Here is an 18,489-nt window from a genome sequence, read left to right on the forward strand (position 1 = left end):
CCTGCATTCTCAGGAGCACTTGTCGTCAGCTAATTAGCAACACCTTGTCAGCAATGCACTTGTGGGCTTCGTTTTGGGCTGAAAAAGAGCTGCGACATTCGCAAGCATGACTTTTAACTCGGGCACGAGCTGAGCGTCGCACTTTTTTTCCGTCTCTTTGTACATTTCCTCTTTGAGAAGCCGCACATGTGCGACTGAGACGTGTCTGACCTGCACTTCCTGTTGTCTGACAGCATGAGTGCGCTCTTTATTAGGGCTGCAGCACACTTGACGACGGTGGCCTCCTCATTCGTCTTTTTGGGACTTTTTGACTCTCATTCCTGCCTCCAGACGTCCTTCGAGAGAAGTTTCCGGATGTGTGAGAGAGAGCAACAGAAAGAGGTTAGAGAGGAATGCAGTTGTTTCAGTTTTTCTATTACTGCTCTGGAAGTCATTATTGTTCTAGTTTCATGTTGGCTTGCAGGTTTACTACGAAGCCACGCTGTTGTAACACGTGGCTTGGCATTGTCTCGCTGAAATAAGCAGGGGCGTCCATGATAACAACATATGTTGCTCCAAAACCTGTATGTACCTTTCAGCATTAATGGTGCCTTCACAGATGTGTAAGTTACCCATGCCTTGGGCACTAATACACCCCCATACCATCACATATCTTGGCTTTTACACTTTGCGCCTAGAACAATCCGGATGGTTCTTTTCCTCTTTGGTCCGGAGGACACGACATCCACAGTTTCCAAAAACTATTTGAAATGTGGACTCGTCAGACCACAGAACACTTTTCCACTTTGCATCAGTCCATCTCAGATGAGTTCGGGGCCCAGCGAAGCCGGTGGCGTTTCTGGGTGTTGTTGATAAATGGCTTTGCATAGTAGAGTTTTAACTTGCACTTACAGATGTAGCGACCAACTGTAGTTACTGACAGTGGTTTTCTGAAGTGTTCCTGAGCCCATGAACTAGGAAACATGACAAACAACCTTTTGGGTTGTGTCTTATATAAGTGTTACGATGAAGGCAACACATGATGTAAGTTTCTATATTAGTTATAATAGCCTACTATCAAAATTACTTTAAAAGTATTTTATAAGCGTTATAATGAAGGCAACACATGATGTAAGTGTCTATATTAGCCTACTATCAAAATGACTTTAAAAATGTCTTATATAAGTGTTATAATGACGGCAACACATGACGTAAGTGTCTATATTAGCTATATTAGCCTACTATCAAAATGACTTTAAAAGTCTTATATAAGTCTTATAATGAAGGCAACACATGATGTAAGTTTCTATATTAGTTATAATAGCCTACTATCAAAATGCCTTAAAAAGTCTTATATAAGTGTTATAATGAAGGCAACACATGATGTAAGTGTCTATATTAGCCTACTATCAAAATGACTTTAAAAGTCTTATATAAGTCTTATAATGAAGGCAACACATGACGTAAGTGTCTATATTAGCTATATTAGCCTACTATCAAAATGACTGTAAAAGTCTTATATAAGTGTTATAATGAAGGCAACACATGATGTAAGTGTCTATATTAGCTATATTAGCCTACTATCAAAATGACTTTAAAAGTCTTATATAAGTGTTATAATGAAGGCAACACATGATGTAAGTGTCTATATTAGCTATATTAGCCTACTATCAAAATGACTTTAAAAGTCTTATATAAGTGTTATAATGACGGCAACACATGACGTAAGTGTCTATATTAGCTATATTAGCCTACTATCAAAATGACTTTAAAAGTCTTATATAAGTGTTATAATGACGGCAACACATGACGTAAGTGTCTATATTAGCTATATTAGCCTACTATCAAAATGACTATGTGTCGCAGGCTGAAGCAAATCTTTGTTGACAGAAATATTTACATTTAATATTTATTCTACACATTTTTACAACATTCGAAACCATTAGTAACATGCAAATATAAATTATATACAAAGAGGATAAAAGTAAAGGATATTGGCATAATGATGCAATATGTACATACAGCTAGCCTAAATAGCATGTTAGCATGGATTAGCTTGCAGCCATGCACTGACCAAATATGCCTGATTAGCACTCCAAGAAGTCAATAACATCCACAAAGCTCACCTTTCTGCATTCACGCACAGCATAAAACGTTTGGTGGACAAAAGAAGATTTTACATGTAGACAAACACAGTCCACACTATGGTGAGTTCAAGAACCCCTGAAATGAGTAGGACAGAATTATGTTGACCAAATAGTGTCATCAGTGAAGCATACACACAAACATATTCAACAGTGGTAGTTCTAACAGGTTTGTGTCGTGTTTGTCCTCAAACAAAAAACATACTAAAACAACAAAAATATTTTCCCATCTTTTTCCATTTTCAATCCTTTAAAAATGCTCCAGGGAGCCACTAGGGCGGTGCTAATGAGCCACACGGTTGCTGACCCCCTGGTTACTAGCATACTGCGACACAGAGACTTTGAGATATAAAAGCGATGCAGGAGTGAAAGAGTTAAGTTACACACTTTTTATTGTATGTCAACAATTCACATATGTGGACTAACTTTACATTTATGTTGTGTGCACAATGCATGGTAGGACTGGAACTAAAAATAAGGAAACAGTAAGAACATGGACTGAAAAGGAGTGCAAAAATAGTATGCTGCAAGGGAGGGTGTGTGTGTGTGTGTGTGTGTGTGTGTGTTCTTGTATTTCTACCCTTCTTGAGACACCAACAAGGAAAAGTAGCTTCCATATGAGGAGGTGTGAACAAGTGATGACATAAATCATGCTCCCAATACGGAAAACCATTGCATCTAATAGAGAGCCAAACACTAGAGTCCGTGAACATTGCTCCAAAGTCAAGATTTTTTTTGTTGATTTAATATGCATACAAAAGTAAACGTTGCCAGGTGCAAAGGCAGCAATATATGATAAAACAAGACGGCAGCTAAGCACGTTACAAAAAAACAAAAAAAGGGGAGATCTTATTTGCACCCCCTGGTGGGGAAATCTATCAAAATGTAGGGTGTACCAAAAAGGAGGGATTTTTCAAATTGACTGTGTGTCGGTTTTAAAAGTGCTCCCCCTCTGGTCAACATATGAAATAACAAGTGTGTGTAAGAAATTGAAATGCACCCCTTTTGGCCAAAATGAATTTAAAAAATAAATAAATATGTATATAGAGACATACTGTAATAACTTGAAGTAAATAATGAAGATTAAAAACCAATTACAATTTTTTTTTTTTTTTTTACTAAAAGCAGTCTTTTTCTCACAATGTGTCGACTTTTTCTTCTAAAATTGGGAACAATTTCTCATATTCTTTCCGTTTTTGTAATATTGCAATATTTTCTCGTAAACTTATTACTTTTTTTTGTCAAATTATTACTTTTTTTATGTCAAATTATTACTTTTTAATGCAAAATTTGTCATATAAAAGTCAGACTTTTATCACAATATAGCCAATTTTTTTGTTCTTGTAAAATAGTAAACATTTTTGAATAAAAATTATGTTTTTTGTCATAATTTTGTGTCGTTTTAAAAGTGCTCCCCCTCTGGCCAACATATGAAATAACAAGTGTGTGAGAGATTGAAATGCACCCCTTTTGGCCTAAATTAATTTAAAAAAATAAATAAATATGTATATAGAGACATACTGTAATAACGAAGTAAATAATGAAGAGTAAAAAACAATTACAAACAAAAAAATTAATAAAAATAAATTAATTAATTAAGTAAAAGCAGCCTTTTTCTCACAGTGTTGACTTTTTTCTTATAAAATTGGGATCAATTTCTCATATTCTTTCCGTTTTTGTAATATTGCAATATTTTCTCATAAAATTATTACTTTTTTATGTAAAATTATTACTTTTTAATGCAAAATGGTGACATTTGTCACATCAAATTCTGACTTTTTGTTGTTCTTGAAAATTAGTGACAATTTTTGAGTAATAGTAGTTATTATAATGTTGCCAAAATTTTTAGCTTTTCTTATAAAATTGCCAACATTTTAAGCTTTTTCTCGTAAAACTGCGACTGCTATTGAGTAAAATTCCAACTTTTATCATAATATTGCACAAACGTTCCGTTTTTCTCGTAAAATTTCGACTTGCGTTGAGTAAAATGACGACTTTTATTATAAAACTGCCAAAATTTTAAGTTTTTCTTGTGAAATTGTGTTCCAACTCATTTTTCACAACAAACCTTTTTATATGTGCATAGTATGTATATATTATTAATGTTGTAAATACACATCTTTATATATCTAGAAAAGGTGGTCCTAAAGAGGTAGGCTTTTTTTGGATGTGTCAAGAAGGTAACAAATACAAGGGATTTTTCAAATTGACTGTGTGTCGGTATTAAAAGTGCTCCCCCTCTGGCCAACATATGAAATAAAACGTGTGTGTAGAGATTTATATTTGCCCCCTTTGGCCAAAATGTATACAAAAATTTCATAAATATGTATATAGAGACAAACTGTAATAACGAAGTAAATAATGAAGATTAAAAACCAATTACAAACAAAAAAATAAATAAAAATAAATTAATTAATTAAGTAAAAGCAGTCTTTTTCTCACAGTGTCGACTTTTTTCTTACAAAAATTGGGAACAATTTCTCATATTCTTTCCGTTTTTGTAATATTGCAATATTTTCTTGTAAAATTATTACTTTTTAATGTAAAGTTATTACTTTTTTATGTAAAATTATTACTTTTCTATGTAAAATTATTACTTTTTAATGCAAAATGGTGACATTTGTCACATCAAATTCTGACTTTTATCACACTATTGCCAATTTTTTTGTTGTTCTTGAAAATTAGTGACATTTTTTGAGTAATAGTAATTATTATAATGTTGCCAAAATTTTTAGCTTTTCTTATAACATTGTGACTTTTGTCGAGTAAAATTACGACTCTTTTCATAAAATTGCCAAAATTTTAAGCTTTTCTCGCAAAACTGCGACTGTTAGTGAGTAAAATTCCAACTTTTATCATAACATTGCACAAATGTTCTGTTTTTCTCGTAAAATTTTGACTTGCGTTCAGTAAAACGACGACTTTTATTATAATACTGCCAAAATTCCAAGTTTTTCTCGTGAAATTGTGTTCCAACTCATTTTTCACAACAAGCTTTTTTATATTTGCATAGTATGTATATATTATTAATGTTGTAAATACACATCTTTATATATCTAGAAAAGGTGGTCCTAAAGAGGTAGGCTTTTTTTGGATGTCTCAAGAAGGTAACAAATACAAGGGATGTTTCAAATTGACTGTGTGTCGGTATTAAAAGTGCTCCCCCTCTGGCCAACATATGAAATAACAAGTGTATGTAAGAGATTGAAAGCGACCCTTTGGCCAAAATTTATTTAAAAAAATATATTTAATATGTATATAAAGACATACTGTAATAACGAAGTAAATAATGAAGATTAAAAACCAATTACAAACTATTTTTATTTTTAAAAAATAAATAAAAGCAGCCTTTTTCTCACAATGTGTCGACTTTTTTCTTATAAAATTGGTAACAATTTGTCATATTTTTTCTGTTTCTGTAATATTGCAATATTTTCTCGTAAAATTATTACTTTTTTTAATGTAAAATTATTACTTTTTAATGCAAAATGGTGACATTTGTCACATAAAATTCTGACTTTTATCGCAATATTGTCAATTTTTTTGTTGTTCTTGTAAAATACTGACATTTTTGGAGTAAAAATTATGACTTTTGTCATTTTGCCAAGCAAAATTCCGATTATTATTATAATATTGCCTAAATTGCAAATATTTTCTTATAAAACTGTGACTTTTCTCGAGTAAAATGACGACTCTTTTCATAAAATTGCCAACATTTTAAGCTTTTTGTTGTAAAATTGCAACTGCTATTGAGTAAAATTCCAACTTTTATCATAATATTGCACAAATGTTCAGTTTTTCTTGTAAAATTTTGACTTGCGTTAAGTAAAATGACAACTTTTATTATAACACTGCCAAAATTCAAAGTTTTTGTCACGAAACTGTGTTCCAACCCATTTTTCACAACAAGCTTTTTTTAAATATTTGCATAGTGTGTATATATTATTAATGTTGTAAATACACATCTTTATATCATTGTCCTAAAGAGGTAGGCCTTTTTTGGAGGTCCCAAGAAGGTAACAAATACAAGGGATTTTTCAAATTGAGTGTGTGTCGGTTTTAAAAGTGCTCCCCCTCTGGCCAACATATGAAATAACAAGTGTGTGTAAGAGATTGAAATGCGCCCCTTTAGGCCAAAATGTATTAAAAAAATAAATATGTATATAGAGACATATTGTAATAACGAAGTAAATAATGAAGATTAAAAACCAATTACAAAATAAAAATAACTAAAAGCAGTCTTTTCCTCACAATGTGTCATCTTTTTTCTTATAAAATTGGGAACAATTTCTCATATTCTTTCCGTTTCTGTAATATTGCAATAGTTTCTCGTAAAATTATTACTTTTTTATGTCAAATTATTACTTTTTTATGTCAAATTATTGCTTTTTAATGCAAAATTTGTCATATAAAAGTCTGACTTTTATCACAATATTGCCAATTTTTTTTGTTCTTGTAAAATAGTGAAATTTTTTTAGTAAAAATTATGTTTTTTGTCATAATTTTGTGTCGTTTTAAAAGTGCTTCCCCTCTGACCAACATATGAAATAACAAGTGTGTGTAAGAGATTGAAATGCGCCCCTTTTGGCCAAAATTCATTTAAAAAAATAAATAAATATGTATATAGAGACATACTGTAATAACAAAATAAATAATGAAGATTAAAAACCAATTGCAAACATAAAAATAAATAAATAAATAATGTAAAAGCAGTCTTTTTCTCACAGTGTCGACTTTTTTCTCATAAAATTGGGAACAATTTCTCATATTCTTTCCGTTTTTGTAATATTGCAATATTTTCTCCCAAAATTATTACTTTTTTTTAATGTAAAATTATTACTTTTTTATGTAAAATTATCAATCAATCAATCAATCAATCAATCAATGTTTATTTATATAGCCCTAAATCACAAGTGTCTCAAAGGGCTGTACAAGCCACAACGACATCCTCGGTACAGAGCCCACATACGGGCAAGGAAAAACTCACCCCAGTGGGACGTCGGTGAATGACTATGAGAAACCTTGGAGAGGACCGCATATGTGGGTAACCCCCCCCCTCTAGGGGGGACCGAAAGCAACGGATGTCGAGTGGGTCTGACATAACATTGTGAAAGTCCAGTCCACAGTGGATCCAACACATCAGCGGGAGTCCAGTCCACAGCGGGGCCAACAGGAAACTTATAACTTTTTAATGCAAAATGGTGACCTTTGTCCAGTCAAATTCTGACTTTGATCACAATATTGCCAATTTTTTTGTTGTTCTTGAAAATTTGTGACATTTTTTGAGAAATAATAATAATTATTATAATATTGCCAACATTTGAAAATGTTCTTATAAAACTGTGACTTTTGTCGAGTAGGATTACGACTCTTTTCATAGAATTGCCAACATTTTAAGCTTTTTCTCGTAAAATTGCGAGTGTTATTGAGTAAAATTCCAACTTCTATCATAATATTGCACAAACGTTCCGTTTTTCTCGTAAAATTTCGTTTTGCGCTGAGTAAAATGGCGACTTTTATTATAAAACTGCCAACATTTTAAGTTTTTCTTGTGAAATTGTGTTCCAACTCATTTTTCACAACAAGCTTTTTTATATGTGCATAGTATGTATATATTATTAATGTTGTAAATACACATCTTTATATATCTAGAAAGGCTGGTCCTAAAGAGGTAGGCATTTTTCAGAGGTCTCAAGAAGGTAACAAATACAAGGGATTTTTCTAATTGAGTGTGTGTCGGTTTTAAAAGTACTCCCCCTCTGGCCAACATATGAAATAACAAGTGTGTGTAAGAGATTGAAATGCGGCCCTTTGGCCAAAATTAATTTAAAAAAATATATATAATATGTATATAGATACATACTGTAATAACGAAGTAAATAATGAAGATTAAAAACCAATTACAAACAAATATATATATTTTTTAAATAAATAAAAGCAGCCTTTTTCTCACAATGTGTCGCCTTTTTTCTTATAAAATTGGGAACAATTTCTCATATTCTTTCTGTTTCTATAATATTGCAATATTTTTTTGTAAAATTATGACTTTTTTAAGTACAATTATGACTTTTTAGTGCAAAATGGTGACATTTGCATATAAAATTATGACTTTTATTGTAACATTGCCAATTTTTTTGTTGTTCTTGACTTTTGTCATCATTTTGCAAAAGTATAATTCAGATTATTATAATTTTGCCAACATTTTTAAGTTTTCTTATAAAATTGTGACTTTTGTCGAGTAGAATTACGACTCTTTTCATAAAATTGCCAACATTTTAAGCTTTTTCTTGTAAAATTGCGAGTGTTATTGAGTAAAATTCCAACTTCTATCATAATATTGCACAAACGTTCCGTTTTTCTCGTAAAATTTCGTTTTGCGCTGAGTAAAATGGCGACTTTTATTACAAAACTGCCAAAATGTAAAGTTTTTCTTGTGAAATTGTGACCTTTTTCTTGTGAAATTCCAACTCATTTTTCACAACAAGCTTTTTTATATGTGCATAGTATGTATATATTATTAATGTTGTAAATACACATCTTTATACATCTAGAAAGGCTGGTCCTAAAGAGGTAGGCATTTTTCAGAGGTCCCAAGAAGGTAACAAATACAAGGGATTTTTCTAATTGAGTGTGTGTCGGTTTTAAAAGTACTCCCCCTCTGGCCAACATATGAAATAACAAGTGTGTGTAAGAGATTGAAATGCGGCCCTTTGGCCAAAATTAATTTAAAAAAAAAATAATAATATGTACATAGATACATACTGTAATAACGAAGTAAATAATGAAGATTAAAAACCAATTACAAACAATTTTTTTTTTTTTTAAATAAATAAAAGCAGCCTTTTTCTCACAATGTGTCGCCTTTTTTCTTATAAAATTGGGAACAATTTCTCATATTCTTTCTGTTTCTATAATATTGCAATATTTTTTCGTAAAATTATGACTTTTTTTAAGTACAATTATGACTTTTTAGTGCAAAATGGTGACATTTGCATATAAAATTATGACTTTTATTGTAACATTGCCAATTTTTTTGTTGTTCTTGACTTTTGTCATCATTTTGCAAAAGCATCATTCAGATTATTATAATTTTGCCAACATTTTTAAGTTTTCTTATAAAATTGTGACTTTTGTCGAGTAGAATTACGACTCTTTTCATAGAATTGCCAACATTTTAAGCTTTTTCTTGTAAAATTGCGACTGTTATTGAGTAAAATTCCAACTTTTATCATAATATTGCACAAACGTTCAGTTTTTCTCGTAAAATTTCGACTTCTGCTGAGTAAAATGACGACTTTTATTACAAAACTGCCAAAATGTAAAGTTTTTCTTGTGAAATTGTGACCTTTTTCTTGTGAAATTCCAACTCATTTTTCACAAGAAGCTTTTTTATATTTGCATAGTATGTATATATTATTAATGTTGTAAATACACATCTTTATATATCTAGAAAGGGTGGGTAGGCCTTTTCCTCAGGTCTCAAGATGGTACGGAATACAAGAATGTGTGTGTGTGTGTGTGTGTGTGTGTGTGTGTGTTAGAGAGAGAGAGAGAGAGAGAGCGAGCGAGCGAGCAGGAAGACAGAGGAGCTTGCCGTCTGGAAAACCGCATCTTTTCCCGCCGCTCCGCTCCTCCCCTCATTTTTCCCTGTCGGCATCGCTCCCACGCTCCAGCTCCCAGGATCCCTCCCCATTTCTCTCGAGGTGCGGCCTATGGAACTGTGTGTGTGTGTGTGTGTGTGTGTGTGTGTGAATGTGTGTGTGTGCGTAAGTACTTGATGCTCAGCATCTCCTGTTTGTCCCTCTCTCTCTCCCTGCAGCTGTGGTGGGCGTGCGGTGGCGGTGCTTCTGACCCTCTCTGTCGCCCACACGCTCTCCTTTCCCGTTTGGAGGGCTATGGATGGATTGCGTTTACCTCCACTCATCGAGGAGGCTCTGGACTCTACAGGTCGGTACCGCTCGGTCGTGATGCTGCGCGCGCGGGGCTATTTTTAGCAGCCATGCAAGGATGGGTGGAGGATGGAGGATGATGAGGGGGTCAGCTGGTCAGGAAGTGGGGAGATTATAGTGGAGGCTTGTGAGAGCTGCTGACAGGCTGCAGGCTTTTGATGGAGGCAACACACTTGCAGGTAACGGAGGAAACGGGATTGTGTTATTGTGCGTCTTTTGCTACTTTTATTTGTATAGTTTTCATAGCCGTTTGTTTGTTTGGTAGCAGCATTACACAAAAACAACTTAGGTATATACAATTGAAGCCTACGCATGGGAGGGGGCACAGGTGAAGGAGGAATCCATTAAAATGTGGTGCTAGTTTGGGAATTGTTGTTTGATACAAGTTGCATGCATTTATTTGAGTTTTTAAGTGATTTTTTGAGTTTATTGGTATTTTTTTTGGTATAGTTTTCATAGCCGTTTGTTTGTTTGGTAGCAGCATTACACAAAAACAACTTAGGTAAATACGATTGAAGCCTACGTATGGGAGGGGGCACAGGTCAAGATAGAATCCATTGAAATGTGGTGCTAGTTTGGGAATTGGGTGCATTTATCTGATTCTTGAAGTGATATTGTGAGTTTATTGGTACTTTTTTTGGTATAGTTTTCATAGCCGTTTGTTTGTTTGGTAGCAGCGTTACACAAAAACAACTTAAGGGATTCCAGTTCAACCCTACGCATGGGAGGGGGCACAGGTGAAGGAGGAATATATGAAAATGTGGTGCTAGTTTGGGAATGGGGTGCATTTGTATGAGTCTTAAGGTGATTTTTTGAGTTTATTGGTACTTTTTTTGGTATAGTTTTCATAGCCGTTTGTTTGTTTGGTAGCAGCGTTACACAAAAATAACTTAAGGAATTCCAGTTCAACCCTACGCATGGGAGGGGGCACAGGTGAAGGAGGAATCCATGAAAATGAAAATGGTGCTAGTTTGGGAATTGTTGTTTGATACAAGTTGCATGCATTTATTTGAGTTTTTAAGTGATTTTTTTAGTTTATTGGTATTTTTTTTGGTATAGTTTTCATAGCCGTTTGTTTGGTAGCAGCGTTACACAAAAATAACTTAGGTAAATACAATTGAAGCCTACGCATGGGAGGGGGCACAGGTGAAGGAAAAATCTATTGAAATGTGGTGCTAGTTTGGGAACTGTTGTTTGATACGGGTTGCATGCATTTATTTGAGTTTTTAAGTGATTTTTTTGAGTTTATTGGTATTTTTTTTGGTATAGTTTTCATAGCCATTTGTTTGTTTGGTAGCAGGTTTACACAAAAACAACTTAGGTAAATACGATTGAAGCCTACACATGGGAGGGGGCACAGGTCAAGATAGAATCCATTGAAATGTGGTGCTAGTTTGGGAATTGGGTGCATTTATCTGAGTCTTGAAGTCATATTGTGAGTTTATTGGTACTTTTTTTGGTATAGTTTTCATAGCCGTTTGTTTGTTTGGTAGCAGCTTTACACAAAAACAACTTAAGGAATTCCAGTTCCACCCTACGCATGGGAGGGGGCACAGGTGAAGGAGGAATCTATTAATATGTGGTGCTAGTTTGGGAACTGTTGTTTGATATAGTCTGCGTGAATTTATCTGATTCTTGAAGGGATTTTGTGAGTTTATTGGTAGTTTTTTGGGTATAGTTTTCATAGCCGTTTGTTTGTTTGGTAGCAGGGTTATACAAAAACGACTTAGGTAAATACGATTAAAGCCTACGTATGGGAGGGGGCACAGGTCAAGATAGAATCCATTGAAATGTGGTGCTAGTTTGGGAATTGAGTGCATTTATCTGATTCTTGAAGTGATATTGTGAGTTTATTGGTAGTTTTTTTGGTATAGTTTTCATAGCCGTTTGTTTGTTTGGTAGCAGCATTACACAAAAACAACTTAAGGAATTCCAGTTCAAGCCTACGCATGGGAGGGGGCACAGGTGAAGGAAGAATCCATGAAAATGTGGTGCTAGTTTGGGAACTGTTGTTTGATACAAGTTGCATGCATTTATTTGAGTTTTTAAGTGATTTTTTGAGTTTATTGGTATTTTTTTTGGTATAGTTTTCTTAGCCGTTTGTTTGTTTGGTAGCAGGGTTATACAAAAACGACTTAGGTAAATACGATTAAAGCCTACGTATGGGAGGGGGCACAGGTCAAGATAGAATCCATTGAAATGTGGTGCTAGTTTGGGAATTGGGTGCATTTATCGGAGCCTTAAAGTGATTTTGCACGTTTATTGGTACTTTTTTTGGTATAGTTTTCATAGCCGTTTGTTTGTTTGTTAGCAGCATTACACAAAAACAACTTAAGGAATTCCAGTTCAACCCTACACATGGGAGGGGGCACAGGTCAAGATAGAATCCATTGAAATGTGGTGCTAGTTTGGGAATTGAGTGCATTTATCTGATTCTTGAAGTGATTTTATGAGTTTATTGGTAGTTTTTTTGGTATAGTTTTCATAGCCGTTTGTTTGTTTGGTAGCAGGGTTATACAAAAACGACTTAGGTAAATACGATTAAAGCCTACGTATGGGAGGGGGCACAGGTCAAGATAGAATCCATTGAAATGTGGTGCTAGTTTAGGAATTGAGTGCATTTATCTGATTCTTGAAGTGATATTGTGAGTTTATTGGTACTTTTTTTGGTATAGTTTTCATAGCCGTTTGTTTGTTTGGTAGCAGCATTACACAAAAACAACTTAAGGAATTTCAGTCCAACCCTACGCATGGGAGGGGGCACAGGTGAAGGAGGAATATATGAAAATGTGGTGCTAGTTTGGGAATTGTTGTTTGATACAAGTTGCATGCATTTATTTGAGTTTTTAAGTGATTTTTTGAGTTTATTGGTATTTTTTTTGGTATACTTTTCATAGCCGTTTGTTTGTTTGGTAGCAGGTTTACACAAAAACAACTTAGGCAAATACGATTGAAGCCTACACATGGGAGGGGGCACAGGTCAAGATAGAATCCATTGAAATGTGGTGCTAGTTTGGGAATTGGGTGCATTTATCTGAGTCTTGAAGGGATTTTGTGAGTTTATTGGTAGTTTTTTTGGTATAGTTTTTATAGCCGTTTGTTTCTTTGGTAGCAGCATTACACAAAAACAACTTAGGTAAATACAATTGAAGCCTATGCATGGGAGGGGGCACAGGTCAAGGAGGAATCCATTGAAATGTGGTGCTAGTTTGGGAATTGTTTGATACGGGTTGCATGCATTTATTTGAGTCTTGAAGTGATATTGTGAGTTTATTGGTACTTTTTTTGGTATAGTTTTCATAGCCGTTTGTTTGTTTGGTTTTAGGGTTATACAAAAACGACTTAGGTAAATACGATTTTAGCCTACGCATGGGAGGAGGCACAGGTCAAAATAGAATCCATTGAAATGTGGTGCTAGTTTGGGAATTGGGTGCATTTATCTGAGTCTTAAGGTGATTTTGTAAGTTTATTGGTACTACTTTTTTTGGTATAGTTTTTATAGCCGTTTGTTTGTTTGGTAGCAGCATTACACAAAAACAACTTAGGTAAATACAATTGAAGCCTACGCATGGGAGGGGGCACTTATCGGAGTCTTAAAGGGATTTTGTATGTTTATTGGTACTTTTTTTGGTATAGTTTTCATAGCCGCTTGTTTGTTTGTTAGCAGCTTAACACAAAAACAACTTAAGGTATTTCAGTTCAACCCTACACATGGGAGGGGGCACAGGTGAAGGAAGAATCTATGAAAATGTGGTGCTAGTTTGGGAACTGTTGTTTGATACGGGTTGCATGCATTTATTTGAATTTTTAAGTGATTTTTTTTGGTATAGTTTTATAGCCGTTTGTTTGTTTGGTAGCAGGGTTATACAAAAACGACTTAGGTAAATACGATTGAAGCCTACACATGGGAGGGGGCTCAGGTCAAGATAGAATCCATTGAAATGTGGTGCTAGTTTGGGAATTGTTGTTTAATACAGGCTGTGTGCATTTGTGAAGTGATTTTGAGAGTTTATTGGTATTTTTTTGGGTATAGTTTTTATAGCCGTTTGTTTGTTTGGTAGCAGCATTACACAAAAACAACTTAGGTAAATATGATTAAAAGCTATGTATGGGAGGGGGCACAGGTTAAGGAAGAATCTATTGAAATGTGGTGCTGGTTTGGGAATTGGGTGCATTTATCGGAGTCTTAAAGGGATTTTGTACTTTATTGGTACTTTTTTTGGTATAGTTTTCATAGCTGTTTGTTTGTTTGGTGGCAGCGTTATACAAAAACAACATAAGGAATTCCAGTTCCACCCTACGCATGGGAGGGGGCACAGGTGAAGGCGGAATCTATGAAAATGTGGTGCTAGTTTGGAAACTGTTGTTTGATACGGGTTGCATTCATTTATCTGAGTCCTAAAGTCATGTTGTAAGTTTATTGGTACTTTTTTTGGTATAGTTTTAATAGCCGTTTGTTTGTTTGGTAGCAGGGTTACACAAAAATAACTTAGGTAAATACAATTGAAGCCTACACATGGGAGGGGGTTCAGGTCAAAATAGAATCCATTGAAATGTGGTGCTAGTTTGGGAATTGGGTGCATTTTTCCGAGTCTTGAAGTGATATTGTGAGTTTATTGGTACTTTTTTTTGGTATAGTTTTCATAGCCGTTTGTTTGTTTGGTAGAAGGGTTATACAAAAACAACTTAGGTAAATACGATTGAAGCCTACGCATGGGAGGGGGCACAGGTGAAGGAAGAATCTATGAAAATGTGGTGCTAGTTTGGGAATTGTTGTTTAATATTGCCTGTTTTTATTATATTGTGGGTGTATTTTAGGACTCATGTTTGTATATTTGTCCGTTTTGTTAAGGGAATTTGTCAAATTTGGTAGTTATTTTGCAGTATTACTGACATTTTTAGTGAATAAAAGATGAGTCCTATTAACACAATTGTGACATATGCATGCAGTGTTTATCAGCAAAGGTGTGCAGTACATCCAAATGTGCATTTTCCAGCTCTGCAAACTTTCAGTGAATTGACTCTCAGCTGCACTTATGAAAAACGTCATATTTGTGCCTGGTGATGTTTGTGTGTGTGCGTGCATGCAGCAGATAAACAGATAAGTTAGGGAATGTATACTATGTTGCTGTTTTTATGTCCATGGGCCTCAGGAAGAGGCTCGAAATGGATCTGTTTTTAATAGCCATGCAAACAGACGGGCTATTCATGTGTGTGTGTGTGTGTGTGTGTGTGTGTGTGTGTGTGTGTGTGTGTGTGTGTGTGTGTGTGTGTGTGTGTGTGTGTGTGTGTTCTTGTATTACTACCCTTCTTGAGACATCAAGAAGGAAAAGTAGCTTCCATATGAGGAGGTGTGAACAAGTGATGACATAAATCATGGTCCCAATAACATTGCATCTAATAGAGAATGTCTCATTTGCACCCCCTGGTGGTGAAATCTATCAAAATGAGGGTGGTCCCAAAAAGGAGGGATTTTTCAAATTGACTGAACGGGACAAGCGGTAGGAAATGGATGGATGGATGGATTGTGTGTCGGTTTTAAAAGTGCTCCCCATATGAAATAACAAGTGTGTGTAAAAATTCGAAGTGCTCCCCCTCTGGCCAACATTAGTAATAAGTGTGTGTAAGAAATTTAAATGCTCCCCCTCTGGTCAACATATGAAATAACAAGTGTGTGTAAGAAATTGAAATGCGACCCCTTTGGTCAACATATGAAATAACAAGTGTGTGTAAGAAATTGAAATGCGACCCCTTTGGCCAAAATGTATTAAAAAATAAATAAATACATATGTATATAGAGACATACTGTAATAACTTGAAGTAAATAATGAAGATTAAAAGACAATTACAAACAAAAAAAAATAAAAAAAATAAAATCAATTAATTAGAAGCAGTCTTTTTCTCACAATGTGTCGACTTTTTTCTTATATAATTGGGAACAATTTCTCATATTCTTTCTTTTTCTGTAATATTGCAATATTTTGTCGTAAAATTCCTACTTTTTTTAATGTAGAATTATTACTATTTGTCGCCTTCAAAATGGCGACATTTGTCATATAAAATTCAGACTTTTATCACAATATTGGCAATTTTTTTGTTGTTGTTCTTGTAAAATAGTGACATTTATTGAGTAAAATTATGACCTTTGTCATAATTTTGCCAAGTAAAATGCAGATTACTATTATTATTATTATTATAATATTGCCAAAATGTTAAAGTTTTCTTATACAATTGGGACTTTTATCGAGTAAAATTATGACACGTTTCATAAAATCTGCAACATATTTAGCTTTTCTTGTAAAATTGCAACTGTTATTGTGTAAAATTCCAACTTTTATCATATTATTGCACAAATGTTCAGTTTTTCTTGTAAAATTTTGACTTGCGTTGAGTAAAAGTATGACTTTTATTATAATACTGCCATATATATATATATATATATATATATATATATATATATATATATATATATATATATATATATATATATATATATATATATATATATATATATATGTATGTATATATATATATATATATATATATATATATATATATATATATATATATATATACATATATATATATATATATATATATATATATATATGTATATATATATTATAATACTGAAATAACAAGTGTGTGTAAAAATTCTAAGTGCTCCCCTTCTGGTCAACAAATGAAATAACAAGTGTGTGTAAGAAATTGAAATGCGCCCCCTTTGGCCAAAATTAATTTTAAAAAAAATGTATATAGAGGCATACTGTAATAACCTGAAGTAAATAATTAAGATTAAAAGCCAATTACAAATGAAAAAAAAAAATAAAAAAATTAACTAGAAGCAGTCTTTTTCTAACAATGTGTTGAATTTTTCTTATAAAATTGGGAACAATTTCTCATATTTTTTCTGTTTCTGTAATATTGCAATATTTTCTCATAAAATTACAACTTTTTTTAATGTGAAATTATTACTTTTTAATGCAAAATGGTGACATTTGTCATAAAAAATTCAGACTTTTCTCAATATTGCCAATTTTTTTGTTGTTCTTGTAAAATAGTGAAATTTTTGGAATAAAATTATGACCTTTGTTATAATTTTGCCAAGGAAAATGCAGATTATTATTATTATAATATTGTCAAAATGTTAAAGTTTTCTTATAAAATTGTGACGTTTGTAATACTGCCATATATATATATATATATATATATATATATATATATATATATATATATATATATATATATATATATATATATATATATATATATATATATATATATATATATATATATATATATATATATATATATATATATATATATATATTATAATACTGAAATAACAAGTGTGTGGAAAAATTCGAAGTGCTCCCCCTCTGGTCAACATAAGTAATAAGTGCGTGTTAGAAATTGAAATGTGCCCCCTTTGGTCAACATATGAAATAACAAGTGTGTGTAAGAAATTGAAATGCGACCCCTTTGGCCAAAATTAATTAAAAAAATTAAATAAATTGTCAATTTTTTTTTGTTGTTCTTGTAAAATAGTGACATTTTTTTATTAAAATTATGACTTTTGTCATCATTTTGCCAAGTAAAATTCTGATTATTATTATAATATTGCCAACATTTTAAAGTTTTCTTATAAAATTGTGACTTTTGTCGAGTAAAATTACGAGTCTTTTCATAAAATTGCCAAAATGTTAAGCTTTTCTTGTAAAATTGCGACTGTTATTGAGTAAAATTCCAACTTTTATCATAATATTGCACACATGTTCAGTTTTTCTTGTAAAATTTTGACTTATGTTGAGTAAAAGTAAGGCTTTTATTATAACTGCCATATATATATATATATATATATATATATATATATATATATATATATATATATATATATATATATATATATATATATATATATATATATATATATTATAATACTGAAACAACAAGTGTGTGTAAAAATTCGAAGTGCTCCCCCTCTGGTCAGCATATGAAATAACAATTGTGTGTGTAAGAAATTGAAATGCGCCCCTTTGGCCAAAATTAATTTAAAAAAAAAAAAAATTGCCAATTTTGTTGTTGTTGTTCTTGTAAAATAGTGACATATTTTCTCGTAAAAGTATTACCTTTTTATGTAAAATTATTACTTTTAAATGCAAAATGGTGACATGTGTCATATAAAATTCGGACTTTTATCACAATATTGCCAATTTTTTTGCTGTTCTTGTAAAACAGTGACATTTTTCGAGTAAAATTATGACTTTTGTCATCATTTTGCCAATTAAAATTCAGATTATTATTATAATATTGCCAACAATTTTAAGTTTTCTTATAGAATTGTGACTTTTGTCGAGTAAAATGACGACTCTTTTTATAAAATTCCCAAAATGTTAAGCTTTTCTTGTAAAATTGCG

At 32.7% G+C, this 18,489-nt stretch overlaps 1 protein-coding gene across 5 annotated transcripts in view; it reads left to right on the forward strand.

Moving 5' to 3' along the window:
• Positions 1 to 315: 315 nt before the first annotated feature.
• Positions 316 to 18,489, forward strand: part of LOC133647021 (coiled-coil domain-containing protein 136-like) — a 106,317-nt gene continuing 88,143 nt past the window's right edge. For 3 of the 5 annotated variants that reach the window (XR_009825413.1, XR_009825414.1, XM_062043062.1), the window contains exon 1: positions 9,849 to 10,070. Coding sequence is in view for 2 of the 5 variants with exons in the window: in XM_062043062.1 (XP_061899046.1) it covers positions 10,019 to 10,070 (52 nt within the window). In the remaining 3 variants the exon portion in view is untranslated. Of the gene's footprint in view, positions 382 to 9,664; positions 9,827 to 9,848; positions 10,071 to 10,143; positions 10,252 to 18,489 lie in introns of those variants that run through there. The other 2 variants (XM_062043061.1, XM_062043063.1) reach the window with 2 other exon arrangements.

The sequence above is a fragment of the Entelurus aequoreus genome, linkage group LG03, assembly GCF_033978785.1.
Source record: "Entelurus aequoreus isolate RoL-2023_Sb linkage group LG03, RoL_Eaeq_v1.1, whole genome shotgun sequence".
Taxonomy (NCBI): domain Eukaryota; kingdom Metazoa; phylum Chordata; class Actinopteri; order Syngnathiformes; family Syngnathidae; genus Entelurus; species Entelurus aequoreus.